Source organism: Hirundo rustica, chromosome 1, assembly GCF_015227805.2.
Source record: "Hirundo rustica isolate bHirRus1 chromosome 1, bHirRus1.pri.v3, whole genome shotgun sequence".
Lineage (NCBI taxonomy): Eukaryota > Metazoa > Chordata > Aves > Passeriformes > Hirundinidae > Hirundo > Hirundo rustica.
The window spans coordinates 145885879-145898640 of NC_053450.1; the positions used below are offsets into that span (position 1 = coordinate 145885879).

General features: G+C 41.8%; 1 protein-coding gene across 5 annotated transcripts in view; it reads right to left on the reverse strand.

Annotated features, from left to right (window-relative positions):
• WDR37 (WD repeat domain 37) overlaps positions 1–12445 on the reverse strand; it is a 44805-nt gene extending 32360 nt beyond the window's left edge. The window contains exons 1-3 of one of the 5 annotated variants that reach the window (XM_040071328.1): positions 12260–12445; positions 7063–7094; positions 2957–3134 (exon numbers count right to left, since the gene is read on the reverse strand). In XM_040071328.1, coding sequence (XP_039927262.1) covers positions 2957–3094 — 138 coding nt within the window. In that variant the 5' untranslated portion in view covers positions 3095–3134; positions 7063–7094; positions 12260–12445. Of the gene's footprint in view, positions 1–2956; positions 3135–7062; positions 7095–11633; positions 11766–11793; positions 11978–12259 lie in introns of those variants that run through there. The other 4 variants (XM_040071350.2, XM_040071361.2, XM_040071339.2 and 1 more) reach the window with 4 other exon arrangements.
• Between the last annotated feature and the right edge of the window lie 317 nt (positions 12446–12762).

The following is a 12762-nucleotide window of genomic DNA, read 5'->3' on the forward strand; positions in this document are numbered from 1 at the left end:
TCCACTTCTTTTCCTCTCTTTAGAGTTGGCATTATTTAAAACAGCTGTCATGGGTTGGCACAGTTTGGTTTTTAGTTAGGGAGGAATGTGGAATGTTGCCCTGTCAGCAGCTTGGAATGGCTTTAGAAAGGACAGGGGCCTATCAGAGGCTAGGTTGGGATATTGGCATCTGCTCTGACCACTGAGAATGTTGAATGCAACTTTGGGAAATACCCATATAAATCCTGATTTTGTTCAGGTCAATCCCTTTCCTCCTGGCCAGCTCAACAGGTAACATGGAGTCGGGCCTGTTGCCCCCCCTCAAAAGGGGCTTTGTAGGGGGAGCCGGCCCCGAGGCCTGGCCGGGCTCCATCGGGCTCCTGGCAGTGGAGGAGAGGTGGCAACTTAACATCAACTACTCTGAAAACCTCCCTGGAGCCCCAGAGCTCCCAGAGCAGGGAGGGATGTCTGCCGGGCCCCTGATAACAGCCATGGGCCTGTTTAGGCCGAGACCGCCCCAATTGTCACCGAGGGGTGGGCAGAGCTGTCCCCCTCCCCTCCTCCGGAGATTCCAGAGGGAGAAGGAAAAAGAGTGGAGGGGAGAAGCCCAACTGATCTGAGATACAGCAGGGAGAGGCTGCAGTGGAGCAGAAATCACATGGACACTGCAGGCCTGGGCAGATTTAACCCTTTCCTGGCAACATGAAGCTTCCAAGGCCTAACCCTTCCCTGAAAGAGAAAAGAAAGAGACAGAGTGGACGTAGAAATAACACTGCATGAAGTCAGTGGAGCAAGAGTGAAAGAAGTGATAAAGATTATTAGAAGGAGGGACTGAGGATGTGAACATTTTTAACCGGACTTCTCTGGGGTAAACTATGGAGAAATGGACTGTTTCTTGTAACATCTTAATGTTGTTTGGGGGAATGCTGGTTCTAGTCAAAAGTTGGGGATTCATATAATTGAGATGTAAGTGACAATCTCAAAGCCCTTGCTCCTGGGGTAAAAGGAGGTCTCAGCCTTTGAGACAAAGATGATTTTAAAGAGGAAGTGATTTGAAGCCCTTGGCTCCTGGGGTACAAGGAAGTCTCTATTTCTTTTGAGACAGAGGCAATTTTAGAGATAGAAGAAGAGAATCCTTGTTTTATACTACAAGAAACATTCTTAAACAGTACCCCAAATACACTGAGAGGCCCATGAGTAGCCAGGGGAAAGGCTGCTAATGGGTGGAACAGCACAATCTGCAAAAACTCCAGGCAGTTGCAGATTTGTGACACTGGGAGCCACAAGACTGTTTCTGTCTTGTGGCGAATGTCCCCATAAGACTATAGAGACTCCTCTCCCAAAGTAATGAAAAATTATGTTTAAACAGTGAAACTGACTGAAAATCACAGGTTGTCTCTCTACATTGTTTGTAGAAAGTTAACAGTTTTAAGGGAAGAGTGTTTTGAAGTTTCATTTTGGGTTTTTTGGGCTTTTTCAATTTTTCCATTCTTTCAGTGTCTGCTAATAAAACTATTTGTTTATTTTTAAGCTTGAGCCTGCTTTGCTTTTCCTGATCCTCTCCCTTAAGAAGAGAGTAAACACTAAGACCACTACACTAAATTTAGCAAACAAAATTTGGCGAACGTGAAACCGCTACATTAATTGGTGTTTCCACCCAGTTTTAACTAAAACCACTACAACAGCTTATTAAAACAGCATGTAATAACGCGATCTCTTTACCTGCAAAAGTCCTTAGCTAGATCTCATGCAGTTTACAGCTGCACTGTGAAGGGACATTAATACTCTCTACTTGATAGAATCTGCCAACTAGCTGCTCCAGGTCAAAAAAACCAAACAAGATGATAGATAAAACATAGGGTTTGCTAATAATAAAACAGCTTAACATTTCAGTTTACCACGCAGGGGTGCCAGTACGTCTTGACCTCTCAGCTGCCCTTCACATCTTTCCTGAAGTAATGCTACAGTAGTTCCAAATGCGTGAAGAGTTTTCTATCCAAGTACTTGCATTCTCCAACTTCTAGATGACTAGAAGCAACAACCTAGGCTCTGTTAGTTCCCAGAAAACTAATACTATGATTTACTGAAAAAATAGATTCAATTTTTAAAAAGTCACAACACTGAGAAAACACCAGGTTTTCCCTTCAGCTTATCTGCAGACTTTAGTGTGATGTTTCTCATAGCCAAACTTCATTTGTATTTCAAACCAACTGTCTGATAAAAATCAAGTTTTGCATCATCTTTGCCAGTCCCACACTAACACTGTGCTGTCAATTTGAAAATAAATACTTTTTAAACTGGTATTTGCTTATCTTTGACCAGTACTGCTTCTGACAGAAGCCTTACCTAGAGGTAATCTCATAACTTTTAGGTGCAACACTCCAAGTCCAGATTGCACCCACTACACTGACGTGATTAAGAAGGCTACAGAAGCAGAGGCCGCTGCTCTTTCCCTTAAGTTGAATCCCAAAAGAGCACACCTTCATTTGAGCCAAACAAAAAAAAATCCCACACAAACAAAAGTCTGAGTTAGCTCACTTCTGTCAGGCAGGCAGTATTTGTTTACAGCGTTCCAACTTATATTTTCCATCATAAGAAGTATTTGGTTTATTCATATTTCTGGGTTGTTACTGTTCCAAATGCAAACTTATGGAAGCAAGAATCAACCTTGAACTTTTTCTTTTGCAGGTAGGGGGGAGAAGTTGCGGTGACTAAACAGGCTGGGGTTCACACTGTTTTATGGCTTTATCATTCATGTAAGAATACAGAGAAGCTGATAAACTCCACAGGTCTCAACACAACCTGTAACACGGTCAACATCCACATCAGTGATCTCCAAAGGCAGTGAGCACTTACAAGCAACAAAATCTGTTGTCCCTGCAGCTTTACCAGACATATTTCAATATTTAGGTGTGTTTAGCTTCTCCCCATAGAAAACACATTAAAAAGTGATGCAAGCTCCCAAGCATCACCTTACCTGCCCTTCCAACATGTCTCTCTGCAGTCCCGCCCGTTCCTGCTCGGAACTGTTGGTTCTTCGAATGGAAAGGCTGTGTGATTTACGTTTCTGCTTTGCTTGGCGAGCAGATGCACAACTTCCACTTTCTATTGGCATTACTTCAAAAAAACAGCTTCACAGAGGCTCCTACGATAAACTAAGGACAAGCATTACATATTACAAATTGGTTTGCCAAAGGAACCAAAAGGAACCCCAATTTAAATATTTTTTCTCAAAATGGAAGTATTTAGCTTTGCTAAACTTTGGAGTTGTTTGGGTTGTCATTAAAAAGAAGAAACCTCTCTTACTTACAGCTGTTCTTCAAACAACATTAATTCAAAACCATATTCATATATGTAAATAGAGTGGAATTGCTTCTGCATTATTTATTCATTAGCTAACAAACCTCCACAAAAGAAAAATAAATTCCACTTCCTTGCTCATTTTGGAGAACACCAGCAGAGACAGCCCCAAAATGCTTCCAGGAAACAACTATTTTGCATACTATAGTTCACTGAAATGCATGCAAAATTAAAACCCAGCTGGAAAATGAAAGCAAACATGGTAATTTAGGGACACTGTCAGGTTAAAAATGTATTATTCAACTTCAAGCATTACTGTACAAAATTTAACAGACATCGTTGTTCAGACATAAGCAGAAATTAATTTTCATGACAGAAGTTCTGAAAACTACCTTCCACCTTTTTTGGCAACTCATGGTTTCAATTCCCTTAATAATGATTGTGCCCATGAACTTAAGAGAGTAGTGAAAGGGCACCTGACTTAACAGGCTGCTGGTGATGTGGTTCATTTCTGTCACCTTGATAAAGCCAAATATATGCATTTTGATATGCCTAAAAACACCTGACAGTATCTCCAAACAGTATTACCATGTATGAGCTACTGCTTCCCCTGTTTAAAAAAAAATCAAATTATGTCTGATTTATTGCATAAATGTGGAGAATATAGATGAAAAATCAAATTATGTTTGATTGCATAAATATGGAGAATATGTTCTTTACTGTCAAAATTTTATTTTTACAAGCATTTACTTACAGGATTTTTTTAATTTAAACCAAACATTCAACAGAAATTATTTTTTGTTTCATGGGGTACCAGTCATTAAACATTTCAAATGTTTCAGGATTGATTACCCAAAATTTTTCAATCATGCACAATGAGAACAAACTAAAAATTCATTCTCCAGCATAAATCATTTCTGAAACAACAATTAAAACTTAAAATAGGTGCAATAGCCTGCAGAGAAATAGGAGAGCAGAGTTGGCAAAGCTAACCAGGCAACTGAGCTTCCTTTTAAATAAGTTGATCAGAGAAAATTTAAACCAAACCAAGAGCCACTTCCAATTTAAGATCCGCCAACACGCTGGATCTCACGCTAGGAATGAGCACCATCGCTATTAACAAGATCAGGCATTAACCACTTCAGGGGTTTGACAAGGTGTTTTCAGCTTTTTAACAGGTCATACAGCCAAGGAAAAGCATACCTTACTAAAAACACAGTATGCACGTGAATTACAAGAGCTTGAAATCTCCTTTGGGTTTTATATCACAAAATGAAAATGTATAAAAACACAGAAATTTGTATTAAAAATGAGACCTGATTTAGTTAAGATTTTAATGCCCATCCATCCTTATTAAAAAACTTGGTATTTTAATTAGCTTTTGGAACAACTGAGTTCCAGTAACCTGACACCAATTCCACAGTGAGTCTAAAATAAAATTTAGGTTGCACCAGTGACCTGTACTGTACTAAAAATTTTTTTTCATATCCTCTGAATTCCACAGAGTCCTCTCCTGCACCTAATCCCATCAGAGCTTTTTATGTGTGATTAATCAGTAGTAACTAAATAGCTATATTCACAAATTAAAGAAGAGACTGGAAAAAACTACCATTGGGTAATTCCTTATTTGCTTAAATTCTGCTATTCACTGTGGCTAGAGTCCTCTTTTTTTTTTTTTTTTTTTTTTTTTTTTTTTTTTTTTTTTTTTTTTTTTTAAGTGCATCCCATAAACAGTTATTGTCAATTTTCTGGGTTTCACTAAACATCTTCCTGTTCACAGACATATGGTCAAGAATGAGGAACAGGTTTTCTGTACTCATCACATTTCTATTTCTTTTCAAAAGAGGATCAGATCCCAAGCATACACATATATATTCTCCCCTCTTCCACCCTGCTTCCTATCTCCCTTGGGAACCACTCATTCAATGGCTTTCAGTTACCATATTCTGCAATTTGGCAGATTTTTCTAAAGGCCAGAACATTTTAAGGCCAGAAGCATCAGTGTGCACACAGGCAGATTTGTTAAGACAGTTTCATTCATACAAATAGCTACATATAATTCTATAAATGCATTAACATCATTTCACTTAAGATCCAGGGGTGGAGGGGGGACAAAAAGAAAAAAAAAAAAAAAAGGCAATTTCTAATCCCTGCCAGATGTGGCTCTTGAACTGTTAGACCCAAAGATGTTAATGTGGCTTATGCCTTACCAGTCATTGTTTTAACTATGTTAGTTTCCACTTGCCCTTTCTGCCATGCTACTTCATTTTGGAGGATGTTACCGAGCAATATCTTTTTTTTGAGTGCTTAATAAAATCACAGAATGATTTGCATTGGAAGGGACCTTCAAAGGTCATCTAGTTGCACTCCTCTGCAATGGGCAGGGACACTTTTATCTGCATCAAGTTGCTCAGAGCCCTGTCTAACCCGACCTTGAATGTTTCCATGGGTGGGCCATCCATTGCCTCTCTGGCAACCTGCGCCCACTTTTCACCACCCTCACTGTAAAAAAATTCTTCCTTCTATTTAACCTCAATCTACCCTCTTTTAGGTTAAAATCATTATCTCTTATCATATCACTATAGGCCCTTAAAAAGTCTGCCTTTCTCTGAAGTTCTCTTTAAGTATTGAAAGACCCTGATAAGGTCTCCCCAGAGAATCCTCTTGGGCTAAAAACCTCATCTCCCTCAGCGTTGGTTTTTTTTTTAACAGAAGAGGTTTGCAGCACACTGATAACTTTTGTGGCTCTCCTCTGGACCAGTTCTAACAGGTCCATATCTTCTTGTGCCATTGCCTGTCACTGGCTGCATGCACACATTTCTGCCTCATGTCTGGTTTTTCATGCCCCAATACCCCCAGGTCTCTCTCTGCTGGACTGCTCTAATTCTGTTCACCCTCCAGCCTGCACTGACATCAGGGACTGCTCCAACCCAAGGTACAGCACCTTGCAGTTGGCCCTGTCGAATTTCATGAGGTTTGCATGGACGCACTCCTGGAGCCTGACATGGGGTCTCTGGGTGCTATCCTTTCCCTCAATGAATCAGCTGCAGCACTCAGCATCAGTACACACAGATTTGGCAGCTACAGACCCTAGCACATAGAATTTAAAGGGACACAGTCATATGCATGAGATTACATCTTTGCAGAGCGAAATTCTCATGTTCACTACATAGAAGTTTCTACTTTGGCAGCTCATGAGCAAACGGAGCAGACTGGGTAGGAAACTGTCTCTGTTTGGTAGCAGCACTTCACCTGCAGCCAGTGTCACTGCCAGGGACTGCCCTCTCCTCATGCAGCAGCATGACACACCACCCATGCACGTTCTGGAGAGGGCAAACATGCAGCTGTTCCCAGGCTCGGCAGGAGGGTGCACACAGCCACAGCAAAGCTGAAACCAAAGAGGCCACAAGCAGGCATGTGCATACAGAGGACAGGAAGGAGAAGCTAAGGGGAATAGCTTCACTGCCTTTAATATTATTGTTCTGAATCCCACCAAACAGCCTTACAAACTCTGAGTAAGGGAGCAATAATCAAAGAGGTTTTTTAGAACAAGGATTGAAATTCAATTTTAAAATACTAACAGTGTCCCTTTAAATATTAACTTCACTTTGACAATTTCAGAACTCTTCTGATTCTAATTGCAGCAGTAAGAAGCTATAGGTTTTTCAAGAGCAGATTTCAAAACAGATCCTTGGCAATATGACGCTAAGAAATTAAGGTGCTCATTTCTAGCAGTTACCTGATTCCCCTTATTATGTAAGGTTTTCAAACAATGAAAATTACCTGTCCAGAATATCAGTGTCATGTTACATATCCTATGAAAACCATATTAAATATTGATTAGTGAAACAGTCAGTAGTACACAAACCAGTCAAAGTCTTTCAAATTTTTGAAACTTTTTTAGTTAGAACACACCCGACAACAGGAAAGGGGTGATGAGGGAAAACACAAATACAAGTCAAGGCTAGGCACCAAATCCCAGTCAAATCAAGTAAGAAAAAAGTACTTCAAAACAATCCATTATATATTATTAAGCAGATATAGTTAATCTTAACTTTCAAGTGCTCCAAATGGGTTCTGAAAAGAAAAATGCTCTAAGGTCACTTTCCTTCTACTCAGTAATACCCCAAGTAAAACCACCAAGAAGTACTGGAATCTTGCTTCCTGAATCAAATGAAGCTAAATTCACAAAAGCTAAAAATTAGCAAATAAGCATAAAAAAGGCTGAACAAAAGTACTTTCTGAGAAAAAAAGGAGAAGGGGAGAAGGAGAAAGCATATTGTATTACTAAACTATTTCCACTAAGGGTGGCAGTTCACAAGTACTGTATTACTAAAAAGTGAGATTAAGAGATGTACTGGGCTATTCTGCTCAGTGGTTTTGGAAAACAATAATTTGCATAGACTTCATGCAATAATCTGTCAAAGCCTCAAGAGAACCTTTCTACAAATGTAAATTTGCAGAAGTAGGGGAGGAAAAGATGTCCCAGAAAACATCTAGACCACAGGTGGTTACTACTTGCTAAATGCAAAGACACTCCAGTATTTCAGATATGCTATTTAATTAAACTCACAGGATATTTTACAGTGTATTCAATTAAAGTTCCACCACCTACCTTAGTGTAACAGATGTACTCAGCCACAGGAAATATTTCATCAGAGTAACAGTAAAGAGCAGATGTGTAACCAATTACTGTTTTAGTCGGCCACAACAGAGAAACAGCACCAACAAAGAGGGCACACACTGGCCTTACCAGACTTAAAAACTCACTGCAGCAATAACTAGTCGAACTTGCCTACTTCTGCTCTTGAACACAAAACAAGAAGGCTCTGAAAGGAGAGAATTCCTGGGGTATGCATGTTGCTGAAGCCAGAGAGAAAAGCTGTTTTAAGATGTGTCAGAGCACAGACAGAACGGCTACAGTATTGCATTTCCTTTTTTGTTCATTCAAGACAACACACAAGTCTGTGAAGGAAAAGCATCAGGAAGATTCAGCAACATCTTCCCAAACATTTCCCTGCTCCATTTTCTTTATAGTTCAGAAATAGCAATAGTTACTATTTAAATGATTGTGTCAAATAAAAATAAAATAAAAAAAAACCATACTATTTTTGTGTATTTGTGTATGCTTAAATCTCTTTATCTCATGTCTCCCATTTTCAAACATGGCTTAGTAGAAAAATTCCGTGTATACTACATAAAACACAAAGGCATTTTACAATAATAATTATTGTCTAGTGCAGCATTAAAACCTTACAATACAAAGATGCATGTTAAAGTAGGGGAGTGTGTGGGTTTGCGATTTTTTTTTCCCCACAAAGCAGGGAGGGAAAGCAGACAGAGAGGAGAATGATTACAGTTATTAAGTTCTTAATTACATGGAACTCAGTTTGACAGCATTATTCATGAGTTAAGGGAATGTAAGTATCAACATATGCCACCACACTCTTTATTAATATGCAAAGAAATCAAATTTAAAGGAGTAAAACTTCAATTTTGAGGTCTTCAGTGAACAATTTGCTTCAGTGATGCTGTACATCCAAGTGCCATTAATTCAATGCAAGCCTCAAAACTACTGCACACCTGAGAAAGATCAGACTAAACAGACTGCTTTGTAAGACTAGCTGTTTTGCTAAAGGTAAATATTTAGGAAACAAAACCATTGCGAGAAATATTAATGTGTGTGCTCAAACCTTGTGAAATCCACTCAAGCATTACAACATTGATTTTCTTCCTAAATTTAGTGCAGCTTTCTTTCAAATGAAACTGGACGTTCCTCGAAATGAAACGGGGGAAAGCAGGCATCCACCACTGAAACTGACAGCCTCCTTTCAACAGAAAGCAGAGTAAAGAAGCTGCACCAATAAATTTTAAGTATGTTATACATCTGAAATCAAGGATAAAAACTTCAACATATTAGCGAGTACCTACCCTAAGCAAGGTTCTAACACCATCTAAATGTAAGCCAGCCCAGTTTTGCTGCTAGCAAGCTTTGATCTTGCTAATTCAACTATGTCAGCAAATGCTGCAGTCACACCAAAATGCAGGGCTGACCCAGCCTACCATACACTCTGCTAAAGCAAAAAATGCCACTCTCGCCATACAAGCTTACATTATCTACTACTAAACAACAATAATTAGCGGACTTAGATTTATTTTTTTTTTTTTAATATAGTAGAACCTTCCTGGGTCCACTAATAATCATCAGACTAAGACATATTTAGTGAAATTGCTGATGTACTGAAAGCTTCCCTTTGAGACCAGTGCCACCTGTGCCCACTGAAGGTGCTCATTGTTTCAAGTAGTTCAAATGGTGTAAGGTGCAATATAATCTTAGGTTCTACTATATTACTAGTTAGTAACCTATCAGTATATATTGTCTCTTATTTTATTTATAGATATTGATGAACTGACTTCATAGAAGAGTTCAACAGACAGCATCAGGACCTGCTAAATTACTTAGAGCTGGTTAAATCCTAAAATATGTTAGAAGGGTACTTTATTTCCTCAGCTGTTTTGCAGACATTGCAGCTCCCATTTCTGTATTAGCAAATCCATAACACCCTAGAAGTAGCCTACATGCAGGCACAGGGATGCAAATATAAGACCTGAGGGTGAGGAATCCTAAGGAAGCTCAAGAGCAAAGGTGATTTAAGCAAGTGTTTGGTCAAGGAAGTACTGCACCGCACTTAGAAGCCAGAATCTTATTCTGCTAGTCTATAAACAAAAATGTTATATGTATTTGTTATGGATGTATTAGATGAACTGGTATTATGGTCTTATTCAAGCACAGCGGCCATAGTCTCATTGTTCTTCATCTGGGAATATATTACAAGCCAGTAATTTAGAATCTTTTAGTGCTAGAGACTTGAACAAAACCAAGTAATTTTGACTCTAACTGTAATACATCTAACAAGCCCTTCAGAAGCACCAATAAATACTCTCTGCACAGCACATTCTTGAAGCATTACCTCATATGGTCTAGCACAGAGAACTACGGAACCTACCAACAGTCCGTGTAAGAGCACAGTGAGCACCCAGCCTGCCATCTTGAACACCAAGCCTAAAAATAGTCAGCACATATTGCTTGAGGATGAGAAAACACACATCACTCTGGTTCGCCAGGAGAACATCCTGATTCCTATCCATTCCTCAGTGCTCATTCACAGTGCAGTAACCAACTCTCCTCGGAGGGCTTTGAATTGCTGGCCTCCATAAAAAGCCCCTAACGCTGGGTTTCACCTCACAAGACAACCTACTAGTCTTAGCTCCAAAACTTAAAATCCCGTGCCATAAAATGATCCTAATTTCATCTCAAATTTGTAGAATGCAATACCACTTAATTACTCCTTACTAGGCACATACTAGTTCTGGCTTGCAGTTTCAAGCCTTCATAAAGGTAAAATCTTCTTGTAAGACATTATCACCACACTCACAATATTTGTCTTGTGACTGTACCAACAAACTTAAGTACTTCAGTCCATATTAAAGACTGCATGCTTTAAACAAGTCCTGAATTAAAGAAGGAAGGGCCAGTCTATATTAAAGAGGCAGTCTTATCTTAGAATCTTTAGATTTAACATGATAAACCTAGTTCAGGGACAAACATACACAAAAACAACTGGCATTAAAAAGACAATCAACATTACAACTGGCCTCTGCTTTATATTCTAATGTTTGGTGCCAGCACCTTTTCTTAAAACAGCTGCCCAAGTCCACAACACACAAAGCTACATCTAAAGTTATTACAAGACAGGTTAGAACTGACACCATGCACAAAGATTACCTAATCCAAACTACCCATTAGAAAACATACTTGTGGGTTCTTGGGGTTACCAGCTCTCTTTCAAAAACATCAAGAAATGCCAACTGCACACTTGCTTGGAAAACAGTTTCAGAAATTTGCTTAAGGAGAATGATGCAGTTGTAATATTATAAAATGGGTGCCTGAACAATAGACGTTTGTATCATGTCAAGGTGTACTCAATGACACCAAATCACTTCAAAGCTGTTCCACCAGTCCGTTACGTAAACCTTCCAAGATATTACTGTTATAGAAAGCCCACTTAAATTGCAATAACAAAATAAATCTGACAAGCTAGACAAGAGAGATAAAAACACACGTAGAAGTTTCTCTTTTCTCACAAACACCAAGATGTCCTTGAGCCACAGATTAACACTTAACCTGAAAGAAGTTTTCCTTGTCTTTGCATAAGGAATGGAACCTAACATCCACTCAGCTCCTGAATACATTAAGCACATCTATTCTTCCCTCAAACTTATTTTCACATGATTTTAGCTCAGAAAAAGAGAGAAGTACTGAAGAGGGCTCTTTACAGACAACTTTTATCCACCTTGGACACTTCCATGTCATCCTCCCACTGCTGAAGGCCAGGTTCGCCCCACGCCACCACAAACGGTGCTCCCCTCATCATTTCGCTGCGCTCCACTTTAAAAATTTGGGCGTTTCATGTTTACTCCATTTGTACAGGTGTCAGAGGATCTGAACTTCACCTGTAAATTACTGGGGCTCTACGCTTGGCCTGTCCTTAGGATACGCAGCAGCACAGGAACAAAGTTAGCGAGAGGAGTCTCCTCAGCAGCACCTCGGCTTCCCTACCCGCAGAACCTGGAACCAGCCCTACAGCCTCGGGCTGGAAGCGCTCAAAAACCGCGACACACAGAAGAGGAAGGAGAGCTTATTTTCGGTTATTTGGGGTTTTTACAGGAGAACGTGCGAGTCATTTCACGCGAAAATAAAGCGGAATAGTATGGGCAGGGACGGGGTGCCCGGGCAGGATCCCCGGTTCGAGCCGCGGGCCTGGGCGGCGGCGGCACCGCGCAGGTGGCACCGCGCAGGTACCACCGCGATGGTGCCACCGCCGCCGCCCCGGAGCCCGCCCGGACCCCCGCACCCCTCAGCCCCTCGGGCGGCCGCGAAGATGGCGGAGGGTCCGCGCCCCGCTGCCCCCGCACTCACCTGTCAGCAACAGCTGCGGCGGCGGGCGGGGAGGGGCAGGGCCGCAGGCGGCGCGGAGAAGGAGGAGGGGAAGGACGAGGACAACGAGGAGGAGGAGAAGGCGGGAGGAGCAGCAGCGGAGGCAGTAGCAGCGACGATCGCGGCGCCGCTCGGGCAGGACGCGCCTCCCCGGTGCCGAGCCCTCGCGGCGACATCCGGCGGAAGCGGCGCGGCCCCCGCTCCGAGCTGCGATGGCGACGGGCTGGCACCGGGACAGGCTCCCGGCCGGCACAGCCCGCGGGCTGGACACTGCCCCGGCCACCGGCACAGCCCCGCGGGCTCGGCACTGCCCTGGCCACCGGCACAGCCCCGCGGGCTCGGCACTGCCCCGGCCACCGGGACAGCCCCGCGGGCTGGGCAGTGCCCCGGCCACCGGCACAGCCCCGCGGGCTGGGCAGTGCCCCGGCCACCGGGACAGCCCCGCGGGCTGGGCAGTGCCCCGGCCACCGGCACAGCCCCGCGGG